General features: G+C 43.5%; 1 protein-coding gene across 3 annotated transcripts in view; it reads right to left on the bottom strand.

The window, feature by feature from the left end:
* The window catches only part of LOC116949375 (isotocin receptor), a 73,938-nt gene that overhangs the window by 17,331 nt on the left and 37,359 nt on the right, over positions 1-19,248 (bottom strand). The window contains exon 1 of one of the 3 annotated variants that reach the window (XM_032966626.2): positions 15,004-15,178. The exons of 1 other annotated variant lie outside the window; for it this stretch is intronic. Coding sequence is in view for 1 of the 2 variants with exons in the window: in XM_076072057.1 (XP_075928172.1) it covers positions 14,350-14,367 (18 nt within the window). In the remaining variant the exon portion in view is untranslated. One more of the 3 variants, XM_076072057.1, reaches the window with a different exon arrangement.

The following is a 19,248-nucleotide window of genomic DNA, read 5'->3' as shown; positions in this document are numbered from 1 at the left end:
AGGTTGTCTTTCCAGAGAATTTCGGAGCAGAAATGTTAAACCCACGTGTCCTTGGCTAAAATCCAACTGCCAGACAATTCCCTCACACCCAGTTTATTCCAGAGAATCAAGGCTTGTCCCGCTGGGGGAATTGACATCCCTGTAAAAGAGATGTATGGATCTCAGAGGATCCATCTAGCATCGGGATCGTCAAAAGCACGTATTTTGAGGCTTGGTAGATTTGCGTAAACGTTTCCAAATGCTTCCCCCTCCCCCGAAAACCACAAGAGCTTTTGTTTTCTTCCCAAGGACAAAGTGATGCATTGCTAAAGCTTAACTGACATCTAAAGATGGAGAGCAATAAATAATGTAAGTGGTAATTTACACGAGTACCATTTTAATTCAGCAGTTTGAAAGATACTGGACAAAAAAGGGCTCCTGTACTCAACATTGGCATTGTACAGTGTTGATCTCCAACGGCAGTCCTCGGTCAGAAGTGGCATTTCCACACTTCTATGGCAAGGACGAATCTTGACCTATAAGAACCACTGTTAACATTCCACTAAGAGGTGCATATTTCTTTGGCCCCCAAAGGAATATGCGATGTGAAGTGAGTGCTCTGCACACAGCTGCATTAATAGCCAGAGGAAAATGAAATCACAGGCGCTAGCATGACTAAAGAGGTTACTTGGGCCATTTATCTCATTTTGATAGTGTCCTGCAAAGTGACATTAAATTTTGCTTTTCATCTCCCTGGAACCAATGAGAGTAAAGTAACCTTTTCTCAAGCCCCCTCAGAGCCTTTCTCTGATTGGTGCATAATCAGAACGGTTTCCTGTAGATTTTGCAAGGCATTCAAATTGAGCAGTGTTGTGCTCTTGGGGGGGGGGGGCGAAACACAAAACCAAATTCCTCCTAGCGCGAGTTGACCTCCGCTCGAGTTCAAAATCCTCCATTTATCTCCTGGTATAGAACCTGCACCGCTCTGGCAATACCAAGCGCCTGCCTGTGCCATACAGGACACGGTCCTCCTCGGCATTTATCTGCGGCCACACGGAGTGCCCCCATTGCTCAAATGCTAGGTCACTTGAGTCGAACAAATATGTGCCCCTGCTCCCCACCCCTGTTCAGGCCTAAATTATTCAAAACACAAGTCGAGTAAAAGTTCAGGGACCCAAGTCTGTTGCGGGGAGCTGCAGCAACACGGCTTTAATCGACCCGAGTACCCGTGACCTTTTTTAAAAAGTGCATGAGGGGGAACTTGGAGGCACGACTCAGTCAGTCCTAGACTATGAACAAAAATATGAAGGTGCACAACACAGAGGATGTGACAGGGAGGTTGACGCCGGCACAAACACATTACAGCGCAGTGGAGACCAGTTTAAAGGGCATGTTTCAATAAACCGTTTCTATAAACGCTACAACCCTGGCATCTTCCTAAGCTCTGATACCCCCATAGGAGAAGACAACAAAGGGAGTGGGGAAAGGGGGAGGGGGTGCCTAAATGCCCTAATGAATGCTCTTACGAATCAATGCCCACTGGAGAGGAGGTAGTGAAGGGGCTCCATGTTTGGTGGGAAGCTTCCTCCCTGCCCCCTTAGTTTTGCACTTAGATGTCATGGACTAACGCTGAACTCGAGGGGGCACGCACGAGCACATTTACTCATTCATTTGCATCGCACACTTTCTGCGATGTGCGGCCGTCTGGAACGCTCTTTCCTCCGATGTTGGGAAGCCACTGGAGCTATTAACTTTAAATCTCGAATGAAAACCCACTTCTTTAAAACTGCTTTTTGGGTTTAGTTTGCTGTCCCTTACCTCCATACCTCTGATTAGCGCGGTTGGCTACGTGCGATGCCAAATAATTTCAGCATACATTTCGTCTTTGAAGAAAAACAACCACCGGTGTAAAAATATTGTACCGATTTTTTTTTACTAGACTTTAAAAATATTTCGAGGCGGGGGGGGATGGAGGGTTGAGTCTTCTACTTTAGAGCCTCGATGGATTTCCACGCCGTTTTATTTCGTCACCCCACAGAGTAGGATAATGATCCAAGCAAGCTCAGTCAATCACTGCCCGGTTACCGGTCAAACAGCCGGAGGCGAACGGCTGTCGATGGGGGCGCAACGCGCTTAAGAATTCTGATGGGTGGCAGTTGTGCCACAGGTGGCCTGCATTCTAAGTTGCCCATATGTTCACAGTAATTTTTTAATTAGACAGCAGCTGATTAATAAAATGAATTTCAATGGATTACCCACAAAACTGGTGTTTCATCGTATTCGTTCTGACATCTGCATGCGTGCTTTATGGCTTAAACTATGTTGGTGATAATGAACGGTGGTTTCGTTCGTGAGGTCTATTCGCTCGGCAGCAGCAGCTTCCTCCACAATGATCTTCCTGTCTCATTACCCAAAGAGCAGTCTTATCCCCGGGGAATCTCAATCACGATGAGCTTTTTATTTTAAATCACGGTTGCCAAGCACACACCATCACGTGAACTCAGATCATCCCTGCAGCAGCGGCTTTTGGCTCGCCATCGAACAGAGACGGTCAGATGCGCTTCTGCGGCCGTCTGGAATGCTCTTCCTTCCGATATGCACTTTTAAATAATCTACATTGAAAACTAATTTCTTTGGGAGTGTTTTTTGTGTTTACTTTGCTGTCCCCCCCCCCCCTCCCACCACTGATTAGCACAATTGACAATGTCCAGCACAAAATAAGTTCAACATACATTTCATGCAAGCTCATTGGCCCAAAATGCCATGCAGCCAGCAACAAACAGCATGAGAGAAAGGTAAAAGTGGCTCATGCCACTGTTGGCAGAAGGAGTTATAGAGAGCTCCTCTAGAGGCTATTTGGCCTACTCTTCTGCAAAGGTATAATCGATCAATGTTAATCCATATATTTTTTATATTTACTGTAGAGCAAGGTTATGATAATTTGGGGGGAAAGAGATGATGGGAGGTATGGTATCGTTCGCTTTAGTTCTCACGTCGCGAATTATCAAAGCGAATTGACGTTGGTTTTCACACCTGATGATGACTGCTTGTGTTGCAGTCGAAACGTCGTGAGAATTTTATTGTTTTATATATATTTTATTATTTTGTTTCCCTTCAACGTGACTTTACCGAAAGAACCAAGAATAAGCTAAAGCTTGTCAATAATGTTTGGATCCATTGAGTTCCAACAGAGTCAGGGGCGTTTAGAGCGACAAATGATGGATATGCGCATCCAGGAGTGGATTTTTTTGTAAAGAAAAATCATTCACAATGCAAAACTTGCCGTCATTATAAAGTGATGACAGCAAATTACATTTGCGGGATATTGATGCTTGGCCCCTGTGTGCGTGTGTGCACTCCCTGGCCTGTTTTTTGATGTCTCGCTGTGTCTCTAAAAACATTCAAATGCAAATAAAGGACACGTTCTTTGTCCAACCACCCACATTGATTTTATCGAACACTAAAATATATATAGGACATCTGACAGATGCCATGAAGTGCCCAATGATAACAGCTCTGCAATAGCAAAATCGCTTTGTTCAATTTAGTTTTTTTGCCTTTTAAATCACATTTTTTATCACTGTTCCAAAAATAACTTTTTATATATATCAAAAGAACAGCAATGCTAGAGATGGTCAGATGGCTCTGATGGATAATTCAATGTCAGAGTACTGAACTTAGCGACATCACGGTTTCCGCCCATTCACAAATAATTGCATGATTATTATTTATTTTATTAATACATTTGTAATTTCACTTCATTTAGCTTATTCGGCTAGCTCTGAGTATTACAAATGTTGGTTTGATTGGCGGGTGACGGACACTCTTTGCAGGGCGCTCATGTGGAATAACAAAAAAAAGACCTCTGCTCATTGTGAGAGTCCAGAATGGAAATGTGTTGGCCTCAATTCATGACACCAGGAGTGCAATTGCCTTGTAATTGTGAGAAAATTCTGAAGCCATTTGTTAAAGTAGTTCTCCTTGTGGTCTTTGTGGAACAAGAGGAGGAGTGGGGGGGAGAGCAGAGGAAGACAAACGTAAGCGATGGCGGCAGAGAGATGACATCAAAGAGTTCAAAGGTCACTGCTGGACAGGAGCAACTGGGTAAAGGAAGGAATGGAAGAAAACAAAAATGTATTTAGGTAAGGACCACTGGGCTACACAGCTCTTTTTCAGAAGAGACCTGGCCACAAATGATAGCCCAACGAAGTGGCTTATCGCGTGGACATTTATAGCAGCCAAATACTCTAAACGCGCGATGTTGATTCTGAATGTGGGAGGGAAAAACTGGAGGACCTGGAGAAACATGCACGCAACCACAGGGAGAGAGACACCGCAAACCCAAAATATACAGGCGTCAGGGTTGGGATCAAACCCACGACCCCCTTTGTACCAGGCGAGGAAATGAACGTATCGCCACCAGCGCCCAGCACTACGAATTTTCAGGCTGACAACAAGAACAAGAATTTTAATACTTGAGAATGCAAAGGAACAATGCTTTACTCACTCAGCTAAGGGGGGGGGGGGGGATGCTGAACCACACTTGTGGCATTTCAATTTAAATCACACATCAGACAACCAGACAACAATCAGACAGCAATCAGACAACAATCCACATTAAACTGTGTCGTCGGCGTATATCTGCAGCTCACCTCAGGTTGTTGTGAGCAGAAAAAAAAACGTAATCAGCCCTATTTATAAACAGATTTCTTGACTGCACAATTAAGCGCATGCTTATCGTTTATTGACCGTGGGCAAGGTTTTCAGAGACAATAAATCTGTCATTGCAACAACAGCGATGGTACATTTTACTACGCTGCCTGTAGCTTTCATCAATATGATTTGCCGTTATCCATGCACCGCTGAAATAAGGCTACAGTGGAATAAAGTTATATGTGCATAACCGCGCACGTATGCTCGTATACCGGAGCAAGAAAAATAACCATTCATCGCTAAAATGTGTAAATTACATTTTTGATGTCTGGAAGGTGCAAAAATAGCCATATTTCGTCCTTTAGAAGAAAAATGCGTATCTTGGAAATTGGATTCCCAGGCGATTGTTATGTGGACATTACCAGTGGTGGGTTTTGGCAAAGGTTGAACCTTTATTTATACCTGCTGTCTCCATACGGAGTGAGACACACTGAGCGTTCACAGCTTTCCACTGAACTGTGGAATAAAAAAAAACATGTTGTTTCAGGATCTATTTATTGAGTTAAGAGCGAAATGGTTAGCACACTGCGCTCGCAAAAAAACAGAGGTCGCCGGTTCAATCTCCCGGCATGGCAGCTTAAACAATGGGCACATTTCTTCAATTCACCCCCAACCCTGACCCCCTCTGTCCATCCAGCAGTATAATTGTGTACAGCACAGTAGATCGGCAGGTCGTGTGCAGTTGGGTAAAATTTCGGTACTCCCACCACTTCTAAAACGTCTGGCCAGCAAAAAAAAAGAGTAGGCCAAAAACACCCTGCTTTGGAGGAGCTCTCTGGAGCTCCCTTTAGTGGGGGTCCTTTCCCTCGGCATTGGTGTGGGCATTGGTGTGAGCATGCAAGTACAAATGTGGCACCTTTAGCTTTACCTTTACCCGAGTTAAATATATTTGAAGAGTGATTTTGGTGTACATCTAAAGGGCAGTCCATGTTTTCTTTAACACGGGATAAGTGCTCAGAAATATTGCCTTATTTTTCAAGTTATCCGTGAAATCGTTGTGTTTATTTTGAAAAATGATTAGGAAAATGTTTAACGGTGGCGTTTTGAAAATAGAACAAATATCATCTCTGTGTGACTGACTTGCTTTGGTACCACGTGAACAACGCGATGTTTTGAAAGATCCATATATCCCGTGTTATCTACGCAGCGTAACGATCCTTATAATTTTGATTTAAAGCTTTCGTGACTGCAGGGATTCATATTCTTGGGTCTTTCGGTAAAGGCATTTAAGAATAACTTGCCTTTTCCCGACACCCCTTACTGCCAAGCCTATGGGATTGGTTCTTAACCTATGTCGGCTACATTTGAGCTTTACCAAAAGAACCAGGAATATGGATCCTTTTTTTTTATATAATTTACCTTTCGGTAACAAACCACAAGGTACATGTGAAATATCGCAAACTCCACACCGTATACCATTTTAATCTTTAATAGTTCATTACGAAATACTTGATTGATAAAACACCAATTCAAAGACGGTCATCACCGTAATAACTCTTCTCATTTGCCCAGTATTTTGTAAAGTTGAACGTCTTCCCTCCATCCACAGCGCCACGTGGACTTTTTGCCTCACAGTGACGAGGAGACCTGGTCTTCTTTATCTTTTGTACCTATTTATTTTTAGTGCATTTGCTTACCTTTCCTATACTTTGCACGCCTGTGTTTGTTTGTAACTGTTTGTTGTTGTAACGTTCTGACCCCGTGCCCCCTACTGGACAGCGGTGAAAACGAGATTCACAGTTCATCGGATTTTTATCGAGGATAAATCAAGATTGTGATTCTGACTTGACAACAGCAGCGGTGAAGGCACTGCCATACGTAGCACTCCCTTTAAGAGTGTGCTCCTAATTTCAGCTCGTTACCTGTATAAAAGACATCTGGGAGGCAGAAATATGTCTGATTGAGAGGGGGTCAAATACTTATTTCCCTCATTAAAATGCAAATAAATGTATAACACTTTTGACATGCGTTTTTCTGGATTTTTTTGTTGTTATTCTGTCTCTCACTGTTCAAATAAACCTACCATTAAAATTATAGACTGATCATTTCTTTGTCAGTGGGCAAACGTACAAAATCAGCAGGGGATCAAATACTTTTTTCCCTCACTGTAGCTCAACATAAATAGGATGTCTGCTCAATATGAAGACCTAATCTTTGCCCAGAATCAATAGTTATAGCCGAAGGGTCTTTCCCTCCACAATAATATACGTACTTCTCATGGTACGTTCGGGGACTTGGGTCAGCTTCAGGACTCTCTGTTGAGCAGAGGAATCTCTGCTGAGCCAAAATACCATCTTTTTAGCCTAAGGGTCCTCTGTTCTTTTTAAGAACCCCCCTTTGTTCATTTAAGAATAACTTGCCTTTGCCCGACACCCCTTACTGCCAAGCCTGTGGGATTGCTTCTTAACCTAAAGCTGTCGCCCATGCAGACACTTCAGTTAACTAAAATGCTTTTATTTTGATTTAAAGCTTTCGTGACTTCACCGAAAGAACCAAGAATATAAAAGGCTTTTATTAAATAACTCTCATTTAAATACGTGGTTAACAGCTATGTCGGCTACATTTTAGCTGTGAAGAGGGGGAAATGCCCGAGATGTTTCTGATTACAGTCAACAGTATGTATATATATCCTTGTAAGTCGGTGTTATTGGCGAATGTTAATTGTGCCTTGTGCACCGCTGCCAATGCAGCATAACCAAATCATGATTTTAATTTAAATATATACATTTATATAAACCACAGTTCTTTTATTGAATTAGCATTTGGTAAATCAATTCCAGAGTGGGACGGTGGCATAGTGATGGGCAAACTACGCCGTGAGCACGGGTAACCTGAGTTCGATTCCTGGTCATGGTCAGCGGCCAGAGATATCTGAATAAGGTCACTCCCATCCATCCCCTTCCCCAACCCATACTGCCACGGTGAAGTATGGTCAAACAATCCCCCGTGAGCGACACAGCAGACGGACCCTTTAATTTAGCAGCGGATTGCCAAAAGGGCTTTAAATTATTGTCACGTGTAATGTATACTGTTTTGTATTTATGGATATGCTGCAAACTTATGGATGCATAATTAAAATGTAGACACGTTATAATGAAGAAAACATCGGAATAAATACGAAGCCGCTCTTTTGTGTTTAATGTTGCATCTTCATTTTAAGGCACGGCGTCGTCTAAATTAAAATCCTCGCCTTTAACTGTTTACTCTGAGCGAGCAAAACGACTCGCATGACCCCAACTGTGATATCTTTGGACACGCAAATATATAAAACGTTCCATTTAACAACAACAACAACTAAATCCAATTAAGGCTGGCGGTAAGAGCTTCAGAAACCGAATCCTCTCGACAATCGCAAGTGCCTCCGTTTGGACTTTCATCTTCGTGACAAAAACTTGCGGCCTCGATTATCCGCGAAGGCACAACATCAATGACAATAAACCCTCTCAATTGGCTATGAAAATGTAAAATCATTGCATTAAAATGAAGAACAAAACATTATCTCACTTTAATGCATTTTTTAAACGATGCACGACCATAATCGAGCATTTGATTTCGTTGCAATGACGTCCGTTTGAAAAAGGGCGTTACAAATCGCTTAGCACATTGCACACATTCATTGCCTTTAACGAATCAAAGTAAAATTGTATTTTAGAACATTTTAACATAATTCCAAATTACTGTACATTCGAATTATAGATTTTTATGTTTTTTTATATATATAGGAAGCTTGGTTTAGTGTACATTTTGTATTAAAAATACACTTGTTTTGTGATTGCCTTTTTTAAGTGGCATTGATGCAGCGCAGTATCAAGGAATTGGCCACAATTTTAATAATGCCCATGTTGTGATGAATTTGAACATACATTTCTTGCAGTAAATCAATTATGGGATAGTTTTTTTTTTATCATTGCTGCCCATGAAATCACGCAAAGATAATGTTGCATGCCTTCAGAGAGAGGATTGTACAAGATTAAACAAAACAAGCGAACCTCTGTAATGTTATTAAAATTAATTTAGATTTCATAACGTACTGTTTAAATGTCTATCATGCACCATACTATTTGTGTTCAATAATTTGCGTCGCCTTGATTTAATTCGGTGGTTTTTTTTAGTTCGAATAGGACGGTTTGATATGTATGGTGCGAAAGAAGTTCTACATACAAACCAATATACCTACACACTACACTACTATACACTACACAACTACACAGTACACTATACACTACACTATACACTACAGTACTACACTACAACACACTACACTACTATATATATGACACTACTATACACTCCACCACTATACTAAATATAAAACTAATTTAGTTACAACTACTTTTTGGTATTTAGTTTTTTTTATCCTCTCCCCGCAACTCCTATTATCACGGTTGGCTACGTACGGCGTGAAAGAAGTTCAACATACATACACACGTACATGCGTCAGAGCTTCCTGCGAGAGAGCTGAGCTTTTTTTGTCAACGACCGATGATGCTCGATGTAATCCCCAGCGCAACGTCGTATTGACGTCGTCAACATTACGCTTGCTTATCGGATGAGTGACCGGGAATTGATATTATACCTACACGATCTAACCCAAAAGAATATAACCACGAATAATGCCGGTTGTGAAAGTCTACGTAAAACAACTGTGCACATATTTGTTCGCATGTTTCATATCTTCTGTACAGTATTTCTCTTAAAATGTTGCTTTGGAAATATTTACTGTTGTTTCACGTAGCAGTTAATTCCTAATCGAGGATTTTTTTTTTTTGCGCGCGAGATCGCGTAAATGCCATTGTGCCGTGAAACCCGCCACCACCCGACACAGCCAGAACAAGTCTGGCTGGCGCCTGATGATGCTCGTTGTAATTACCGGCGAAACGTCGCGATACTCTAATTGTGAATGTTGCGGTGGGTTTACGCTCCAACATACTAGAGAGATGAACACGTCACCCACTGGCACGTTCTGTTAACGTGACGAACCTTACTAATTGGCTGCGTCGGATGGCGGCAGGTTTAACGATACACTTATATTTCCGCGATCTAACCCCCAAAAGAAACCTCTATTACGGATACATTTTTGGTCACGTGTTAAGTCGCCAATTTCTTTCCATCCATTCGTAAGTTTGTCAAAGTGGCCTCTCACTCCGTTGTGCATGAGGCAATTACCGTCCCGTGGCAGTTCAGCCCAAAGCCAGTGGTGAAGTTTCCACTTGCTCCCGGTGGGAGGGTGCAAATTTGTTCTTATATAAAACAATCACTCTTGATTTCCCTACCCAGTGGTACTAAAAAAAAAAAGTATTATCAATCAGTGCTACTCGTTTTTTTGTATCAACAACGAAGGGTATGACGGGCTGAGTGAATACCTAACCAGAAGTTGAACTTTCCCATTTCACACTGCGAGGCACTTGATCCACTGCTGTGCCACGGCGGTGAGTGTTGTCACCTGTCCAGGTTTTCCCAGGATCGACGTCTTTTGAAAGCAGTTCTCCTTGTAAATCTGTAAGTCTTCCTCAGGACATTCAAAGTCCGGTTGTTGTTTTTCTTCAGTTGCATCACAATGCAGTATTCCACTCGAGACAATGTCGTTCTAAACTCTTTCGTTATTGTGGGACGTTCTTCTTCCAGTGTGTCCCAAGCTTTGTATGTCAGAGGTGGGTCACCCTCCACCCAGTTGAATATTTCCAAATGGGGGCTGTTTCTATTGTCAAGAGAGATATTTGTGTGCTATCGCATTAATCGTTCAGCATCACTAATGTGCTTGGTTGTTGCGGAACAGGTACATGTGTACAGCCCTTCTTCTTTGTCATTTCCATTGATGGATGAGGGCCCTGGCGACTCCGCGTGGGTTGCAGTGCTAATTTGACCACACTTCACTGCACTGGTCAACGCGTGTTGATGGAGATGGAGAGCACAGATGTGGACGCATACAAATACAGTACAATAGTGGCTTCAGCTGCATTGCCCTCTGCTGCCCACTACGTGGTAGTGAGTGAGTGAGTGGTGGTACGCGAATGTAATTCATAATTTAAAATTCCTGGATTGTGTTGCAATGGTGTGCATACTACTCATGGCTGTCAGGTTATTGAGGTCCCTGTAGAATGCAGTACAGCAAGCACAGCAAGTGTGCTACTGATTCCTTTGTGTGGACTATATACGGGTTTTTTTTTTTACCAAGTTGGAACTCAAGAAATCAAGATAGTCTCGTTTTCAAGTGACCTGGGGCATTAGTCTGCCAGTAGGGGGGGGGGGGGGATGATTGCTGTGTAGAATCACAGTTGAGAGTAATTTGCGGTGTAATCTGGCCAAATTTGGACCCTGACATTGGGCACATGGTGTCGTCAGTGAAGTCTTATTACGGTAATTGTACCCCGCAGTAATAACCAGGGTAACCCACTGGATTCGAACAGTGAACCTCTGCAACAAGCGGCACAAAGAGAAAGTGGCCAAACCTCCCGATTAGAAATATGAAAATTACTCCTGGCACTCAATGAGGCTTTCCTGGCAAGAAAAAAAAATCAATTATTTTCTTTTTTTATTATGTGTCCTGTAGTCAATGTGACTAGTTCATTAGTAGCCAAAATAATTATCTCAATCGGAGATTATACATTTGTCTGTAACTAAAAATGTACTCATGGGTAACTGTCCATATGCCAATTTAAGACTGTTAATCTATGTATCTTAAAATTGCATTCGATCAGTGCCCCATGGGGTTACATAATACTGTCTCCACTATTCACTCAATTTTCTTGGCCTCTCTATCGCTCTGCTGTGAAGGCCCATTGCCTAAAACGTTACCTATAAGGTATATATTTTTTCCGTTTCGTGCCAATGTTAGTGACGAATGCGTTGAGTTTTTGTCATTTGGAACTATGTTGGTCTTCAGAGGATCTTATCGCTGCAAGTTAGGACTTTAGAATTCCACAAAATGTATGCATCACATCATCTTAATATTTAAATGTCTAATGTGATGAACATTTTTCAAATGCTATGAACAATGTTTCAAAGTCCGCAATGTGTTGCCCGGTGGTATTTCTTCAGTAATATATGGGTGGGGATTTTTCAACTTACAAACTAGCCATTGTGATATGTGCACTATTATGGTAAGCACCATTCCATTTCCACTTTGCTTGTTGCAAATACTTCCTTAATCTCAAGTCAATTATGCAAGCATCAGACTCTGTGCCAACGTTTCAAATGAGTCGTTTTGTGCAACAATTTCAGTCATACTTATGGCAAACAACATTCCCATGTGGTTTTTTTGTAAGTTTTTTTTGGTAGATAGATGTCTTCAAGTCTATTTCCTTTTGGAGACATTCGCGGTGCTCTGTTACTGATGAACATGTGAGCAATGCGTATTTTTTTTATACAAAACAAACTAAAAGAGGCACTGGTGGAGATGGAGTGAATAAATCAGCTGGTGCGCAAGTGCGAGGTGGATTGTTACATCGCAGTATCTTGAGAGATGGTCGGTGGCTTATGGAGGCCTATTGAAGCAGTAAATTCATCATGGCCGATGATGATCTTAATGATGAAATGGAAGCCAATTGTGTGGAGCAGCAGTGAATCTTGACGATGGCGCAATGGTGATTTGCGATATAGTATGGTGACTGATGGGAACATTGCAGTTAACGGTGTGAATTTTCTTCAATGTGAGTGTTGAAGAACCTGTCTCAATCTGCACTTCAAAAACAGATGCTAGCCTCTATTCTTTGCCCGTCAAATTCACACCACAGCCGTCCAATTAGACCTTTGACCTAAAGTATCTCTCCTTCGATCCATCCACTGCCTCTCGTTATCTCAAACTCTGGTGTCGTCGTCGTCAAGTGTCTTGGAAGCACTGGTACGGAAAAGCTGGACACATTTAAAACATTAAAAAACCCACATGCAATGCTATACAATTCTGGAATTATATATTGTCTAAACCCAACGGAATATCAGTTCCCCTGGGGGGCTCGGGCTATAAGTCGTACACCCGTAGCAATTAATAAAAATAAAAACCAACACGGTGAAACCTTAAAAGAAGAATAAATCTACGACTTGTTTTCTCTACCACGCAAGTTTTAGAACAATTTCATCACCAGCAGATGTGGAGCGTAAACATGTTTCGGGAACGGTAGGCTCCTTTTTCCAGATGCATGTAGGTCGACGCACTATGCTGTAAAACATTACTCGGCCATTACAGATCCTTCTTTTTGAATGTGCACCACACATTTCTCCCGTCTCTCAATGCCCCTGATGCCTGCTACGGCAGTCCGTTCATAGCACGCCAGTTGCTGCCAACATATCCTCTCGCGGCGTTTTGCGTACTCTGGTACTGCCCCCATCTGTCAACACGTTCCAATAAAACGAAATATATATGCCCACGGAGAACAGAATTCATACTGATAACACGATGGTGTTGTGCGGTTTTTCCCTCTACGTGTGTGGAAATTGCTCATTTCCATCAAGCATTTTGAGGGAGAACCATTAACTGCTCGGTGTATTTATTGTTTTAAATCCGTGGTCGTGCATGTTGTTCCGCATCCTCACGTTCAACAATCTCCAGAGAAAAGCTAATAGTGTGCCCCCTCGGACGAGGGTCGACTTCCAATCCGCGATCTTACGCCATTATTCAATGCACGTCACTCGCTTCGCGGTTTCTACACTCACGAAATCCAATGTTCGTAGGTTTAAATTACATACGTACTCCGCAGCCTTCTACTCAATTAACCCCTCCGCCTTTTTGTGAGTGATAAAAGTGTGTACAGTCCTTTTTTTTCTAAAATGCGTACAACGCAGCGAGCATTCTTCTTGCCATCGGCAGTAAACACTCACACCATACATAATATAGTTTTTGGGGGGGGGTTTATATCCAGCCAATTAGTAAGGTTTGTCAGGTAAATAGAACATGGCAATTCGTTACTAGTACAGCACACCGGTGTGTTTGAGAGCAAATCGACAACAATTACAATAATTTATATTTACGAGATCTAACCCAAAAAACCTTTATCACGGATGATATTGGTCGCGAAAGCCTACGTGTTAAACTTACACCATAAATGCTAAATGTATCTTACGGAGGTCGATTTTAGAACATGGGCATACAAAATATACATCACATGTGCAGGTTGCCCATGTAAAAAAAAACACACGCGTATATGTACATCACATAAAAAATAATATATTGTTTGGACGCCAATATTAAACAGTCATAAGATAGGTGTTTTTAATTAGATCGCGTAAATGTGTCATGAAACCCGTCGCCACCCGACACAGCCAACTAGTAGGGGGTTGTCACGTACACAGAACGTGGCCAATCCGTTAATAGTACAGCACACCGGTGTGTTGGAGAGCAAATTCACAACATTTACAGTCCGAGAACGACGTTTTTATTAAACATAATTTCATAGTTGTTTTACAGGCATACACGCAACTCACATTATCATGAGCTTTAGCCTCGTATCTGAAGGCTGACTGAGATCCCTCTATTTGTCTGTCTGGAGTTCACCAGTTATTTCCCATACGTAAATACCTCCTGTTGAATATCACTTATTTTTTTCGATTCAATGCAGCATACATGCACGTATATACATAGACAAAGCGTTGCGTAACTAATGTGCATCGATATTGCGGCCACGGATATGCGTGCATAGTTTTACCGTTAAAGTTGAACGTTACCTTGTGGGTGGACTCCATAGACGATGAGAACGATATCTACAGCAAACGTAGCAAGTTAAGTATCGCTTGCTAGTTCAAATTCAAATCAGAGCCTCTGAACGACAAAATCACAGACAAGCACATGTAAGTACCTGTTGAGTTTTTCGTCATTAGTGGCACACAAAAGTTGAGTGTGTATCGTATATAGGTTAGGAACTTATATTTCTGCATACGTTCCATATATTTCTTTGCTGATTGGCCGTGTCGGGTGGTGGAGGGTTACGACACATTTATAAATAAACGCGATCTAACCCAAAGACATTTATTATGAATAATATTGGTCGCGAAAGCCTACGTGTTAAACAGTTCTATATAGGCCGGGCATAAAATGTCTACGAAGTTGTACACGCGGAACAAATTGAAATCAAACGTTCTGTCCACAACTATGAATATTAACATTGCGAAAAAAAACAGATCAAGTCAATGAATGCTCTCTTCCTGAGCTGCTTCTGACGATCAGTCTTGGCGGACTGTTGCTTTAAGTTAACTACTGTCAGCAAGTTAACCTCGTGTGTGCGTGTGACAATGTCTCTCTCACTCTCTCTCTCGTGTGTGTGTGTGTTGAGTGAACTACCCTACCAACCATTGTACTCAACAGCGCAATCACTCACTCACCACTTCCAGAGGCTGAGTGACAGCTGCAGCGTCGCTGTCCCCAGATTGAATGCAGAGGAGGATGGAGGCTCTGCGCCTCTTTAAGAGCACACGCAGCAGACCTGCAGATAGGGAGCCGTGCTGTGTATGTTATAGGCTGGCGTTGTCTCTCCCACCACCACCACCACCACTCCGTTTTCATCTCTCCCGCACCACCCACCACTCCCGCACCACCCACCACCACCACCACTCCTCACCCATCCCTCCTCCTAAACGTCACACCTACCTCGCTCGGTCACGCACCACCCCCCTCCCCCCCACATCCCACCCCACTTTCCCGAACACACGCGCCACCAACATCGCGTCTGAAGATTGCGCTCTGCAACTTCGCGTTGCGGCTCATTATAAACGTCCCTTGCCTCTCGCTCACTCATCACCAACTCCGAGACTGCTGATTTCAACCACTCACGCCTCGCTCGCCGCGCGCACTCGGGCAAACTTTGCAACTAACTTTGCAACTAAATATAATCTTGGCACAAAAACTGCTGCGCTTCGTTTTACACATTTTGTTGAGTGGTTTTTGTCTATAAAGTTGTCGCTTTTTTTTTCATTCTCTGCTGTCACCGCATCGATCACAATGGGGTTTCTTCAGAGATATTTTTGTGAAGTGTTTCCTAAGTTTGTTTTGTCAAACCGAAACAAATATCGTCGTTAAAAAAAAACGATACGGGGAGAAGATCTATATTGTAGTTTGAGATGTATGTGCATTGTTTTATTTTTGCATTTGAGAGTGAAAGGGAAAATGCATCCACAAACTAAACATCGGTGCATATAATCCATGAAGAGACACGGCGCAGAGGCGTGGAAATTATGGGGATGCAACTCTGTTAAGGGACCCGTTTGTGAAATACTTTTGACCACGCTCGACTAATCATAGTAATGGTGATAAATCACAGCCATTAGCCAATGCACTACACACTGCATGAAGTCTCTCCACGCTGAGTTTGTCACGGAATTATGTTTTGACCATACTTCACCGCAATTATTATTGTTGCTTTTGCTGAAGGGGTGGGTGGGTGGATGGATGGGTGGGCGGAAACCAGGGACCGGTTCGGATATCATTCACTGCTGATTTTAGCCGTGACCAGAAATCGAACTCACGGCACCAGGGATCGCAGTGTGTGGTTCACTCATTCCTGTTGCCACCGCTTCTCTCACACACACACACACAGACTGGCAGACTCGTAGGCATACGCACACACACAACATTCGTCACGAAGTGACGGTGACGTCGTCACAGACGCTTGTGCCAGGCTATGTGCACATACACACACAGGCATTTCGCACGTACACGCACGCACACACATTTCGTAGGCATGTGCACATACTGGGGGGGATACGTTGGTAAATGCACACAAGACAATGATGATAATAAAGTCATTATAATGCAGAGGTCCAGTCCCTTAGGGATACACAAGCTTTCTTTGATCGTCACTGATTCTTACACAACAAATGTGTCTTATAAAATGGGATAATTTGCCAAAGTTACACATTACATAACGTGCACATAACATTTGGCGAACGAGTCAATTGGCATGCTGCTCATTGTGGCGGGGGAGGGTGGAGTTATCACATCCACGTGCGTAGTGGCCGGGCTCCACACAATGAATATTCCGCTCGCTTCTCATCCTCTACCACAAATCCGCAGAGCGTCCAACTGTGGAATGTCGGTGTGGAGTGTGCAGGCGGTGCAACTGCACTGGGACCCGTGGCCCAGAGGGCGGATATTGGGCAGGGTGGTCCCATTTCATCCCTTGCATTAGAGCCGATTCCAACCACACAATGCCAATAACGCAAAGCTGCGGGCCATCAACTGTAACAATGCAATGTGCAGACTTACGCCTACCTTTGCGTGACGTTAAACATGTATTCGCGATGCCGAGGTATTAGGCTATGGCCATTGTTGTTGGTGGTGCTTGCACACACAGTATAGTTAAGATTCGCTTCTTAAAAACAATTTCTTTAGAACTGCTTTTTGTATTTCCTTAAAATTGCTTATCTTACGCTTAATATTGTTGTCCTTTCCCCGCACCCCCGACTACCACGGTTGGCTACGTACGCTGCTAAATAAGTTCAACGTGCATAGAAATGTAGTGTAGCACAAGTCGGAGACGATGTAGTTGCAGGAGGCGCCTTCTTTTCTTGTAACACCCTTCGGCCGGTCACACCCAGGATCGCCTCCTTCTCGCTCCCGTTGCCGTACAGCGCAGCCTAGACACAACCCTAACCACGTTGCCAGCAGCTGTCTGGCCACGCAATGATCGAGTGAAGGCGGCAGCGACGAAGGCGTCGAAGGCGAGAGCGACGGCGAGACGAGTCCACTCCCAGAAACGGCAGCCCGGAGCTCTCGCTCTCCGCTGCTTTTATTCTACTCCTCGCTGGCTCCGCCCTGGCTCCGCCCTGGCTCCGCCTCCCTTCTCGAGCTCAATTGCGGGTTCCAGGAGCTTCCCCACGAGGTCTTCCGTGACCCTTGCCCCAGTTCCTCCGCCCTGCCGGCACACACACCGTCTGTATGCTCGACGGCGCGTGCGCTAACTGTCCACCGCAGTTGCCGATGCTGGACAGCAGTTGGCGCTGTGTCACTACACAATCATAGTTTAGTGATTTAATTAAAAATAGGTCGTATTGGGCTTTTGGAAAACCTGAGACTAATATCACTGACTGTGTGACCATCATCGCACGTGCTTGGATGTAACTGCATGCGGTGCCCTAGCAATCGCCGAGACGCATGTTCAATTAATTCCATGTATTGCTCGCCCACGGGGTGCGAGCTCTCATCACAAAACTGTTCAACGCATTGTCTCTTTGTTCTGAAATTATAAATGATACATATCAGATAATCATCGTGGCCATAGGTCATTTTTTATCGACTCTCTGCATTGGAAATTGCCTACATTGTATATATACGGTGTGTTGGACTTCTTTCGCGTCGTACGAAGTCAACCGTGCTAATTGGAGGTGCAGGGGAATGACAACAAACTAAACACAAAAAGCAGTTCTAAAGAAATCGTTTCTTTTTGTAACAAGCATAGTTTAAAAATACATTAGCTTATAATGTGGGCTCTCTTAAATGTAAAGCACTCATGCATTTTCTGGTTGTGCCACGTGTTGTTCAGCATCGCCTTTTTGATGTCTCTGTTCACGTGTGCCTGGGGAGCTTCGATAACATCAATGGGTTTTTGTTTCACATTTAAATAACCTAAGTGACGCTTTAGTTTTTTGGCAATGACTCTCCAAGAATGTGTTTTTCATCAAAGGTAAGGACCGTTTACGAAAGTGTATAAAACCTCATTTAGACCGCTGAAAACTGCCAGAGAGGGAACATAATGAAGAGTTATCCAGTGAATTAAATATTCCTTGAACAAGTGGCCACAGCACATGAGAAGTGACATTTCGGACACAACACAACCCGGACACACATTAGAGAGAGCTGCAACCAGCACAATCTTGGGGGGATTTTAAAATAAACAAAAATAGTTACTGCAATAACTAAAACGGTGGCTTCACCAAACCACTGTTCCCTCCTTTATCCTCAGTAGAAGTGCTATACTGCCTTTGCGATGTACATCGGGCTTTCATTCGCACGTCTACCCCTCCTCTTCGGCAGGATCAATTTGGAAAGAGTGCAGTGTTGGTGGTGGAGGGGGGGCTGGGGAAGGGGCATGTTTACCGTCCAAAAAATTGCCCACCTCAAATCGCTAATTCGGTTTGGACCGTTTATCAATTTTCTTGTGCAATTATTTATTTTTTTTAAGCGGGACCGCACTGAATGGTCGCTGGCACCTAAGGTCAGTGGAGTGGATATTGTTGAGGTCTCAAAGGGCCATCGAGGACTTTCGAGGGGGTGGAGGGGTGGAGAGAAACAATTATCTGTGCTCATAGATCGCGGTCGGTCATGGAGGGAGGGAATTGCTCACTCACCCCACTTCCGGTGGAAGAGCCTCCACTAGACGGAGCTCTCGAGAGCCCCTCTCGAGATGGAAATTGGCCTACTCTTCCACAATTTACCCCCACGACACACGCGAACTGCCGACTCACTGCGGTGTACCCGTTCATGTTGCTTGGTGGACGGAGGTGGTTTAAGTAGGGAGGAGGTGTGATTGGAAACACCTGCTGGCCATTGTGTATGCACGTGTGTTGAACTTCTTTCGCACCGTACGCGCATGTTGAAGCATCACGAGAAAGCGCAAACAAAGCCAAATGTTT

This window comes from Petromyzon marinus, chromosome 36 (genome assembly GCF_048934315.1).
Source record: "Petromyzon marinus isolate PM22_M1 ecotype Great Lakes invasive population chromosome 36, UKy_Petmar_22M1.pri1.0, whole genome shotgun sequence".
In the NCBI taxonomy this organism is placed as follows: domain Eukaryota; kingdom Metazoa; phylum Chordata; class Hyperoartia; order Petromyzontiformes; family Petromyzontidae; genus Petromyzon; species Petromyzon marinus.
Note: the sequence above shows the minus strand (reverse complement) of the source record. Positions and strands in the feature narration are given on the sequence as shown.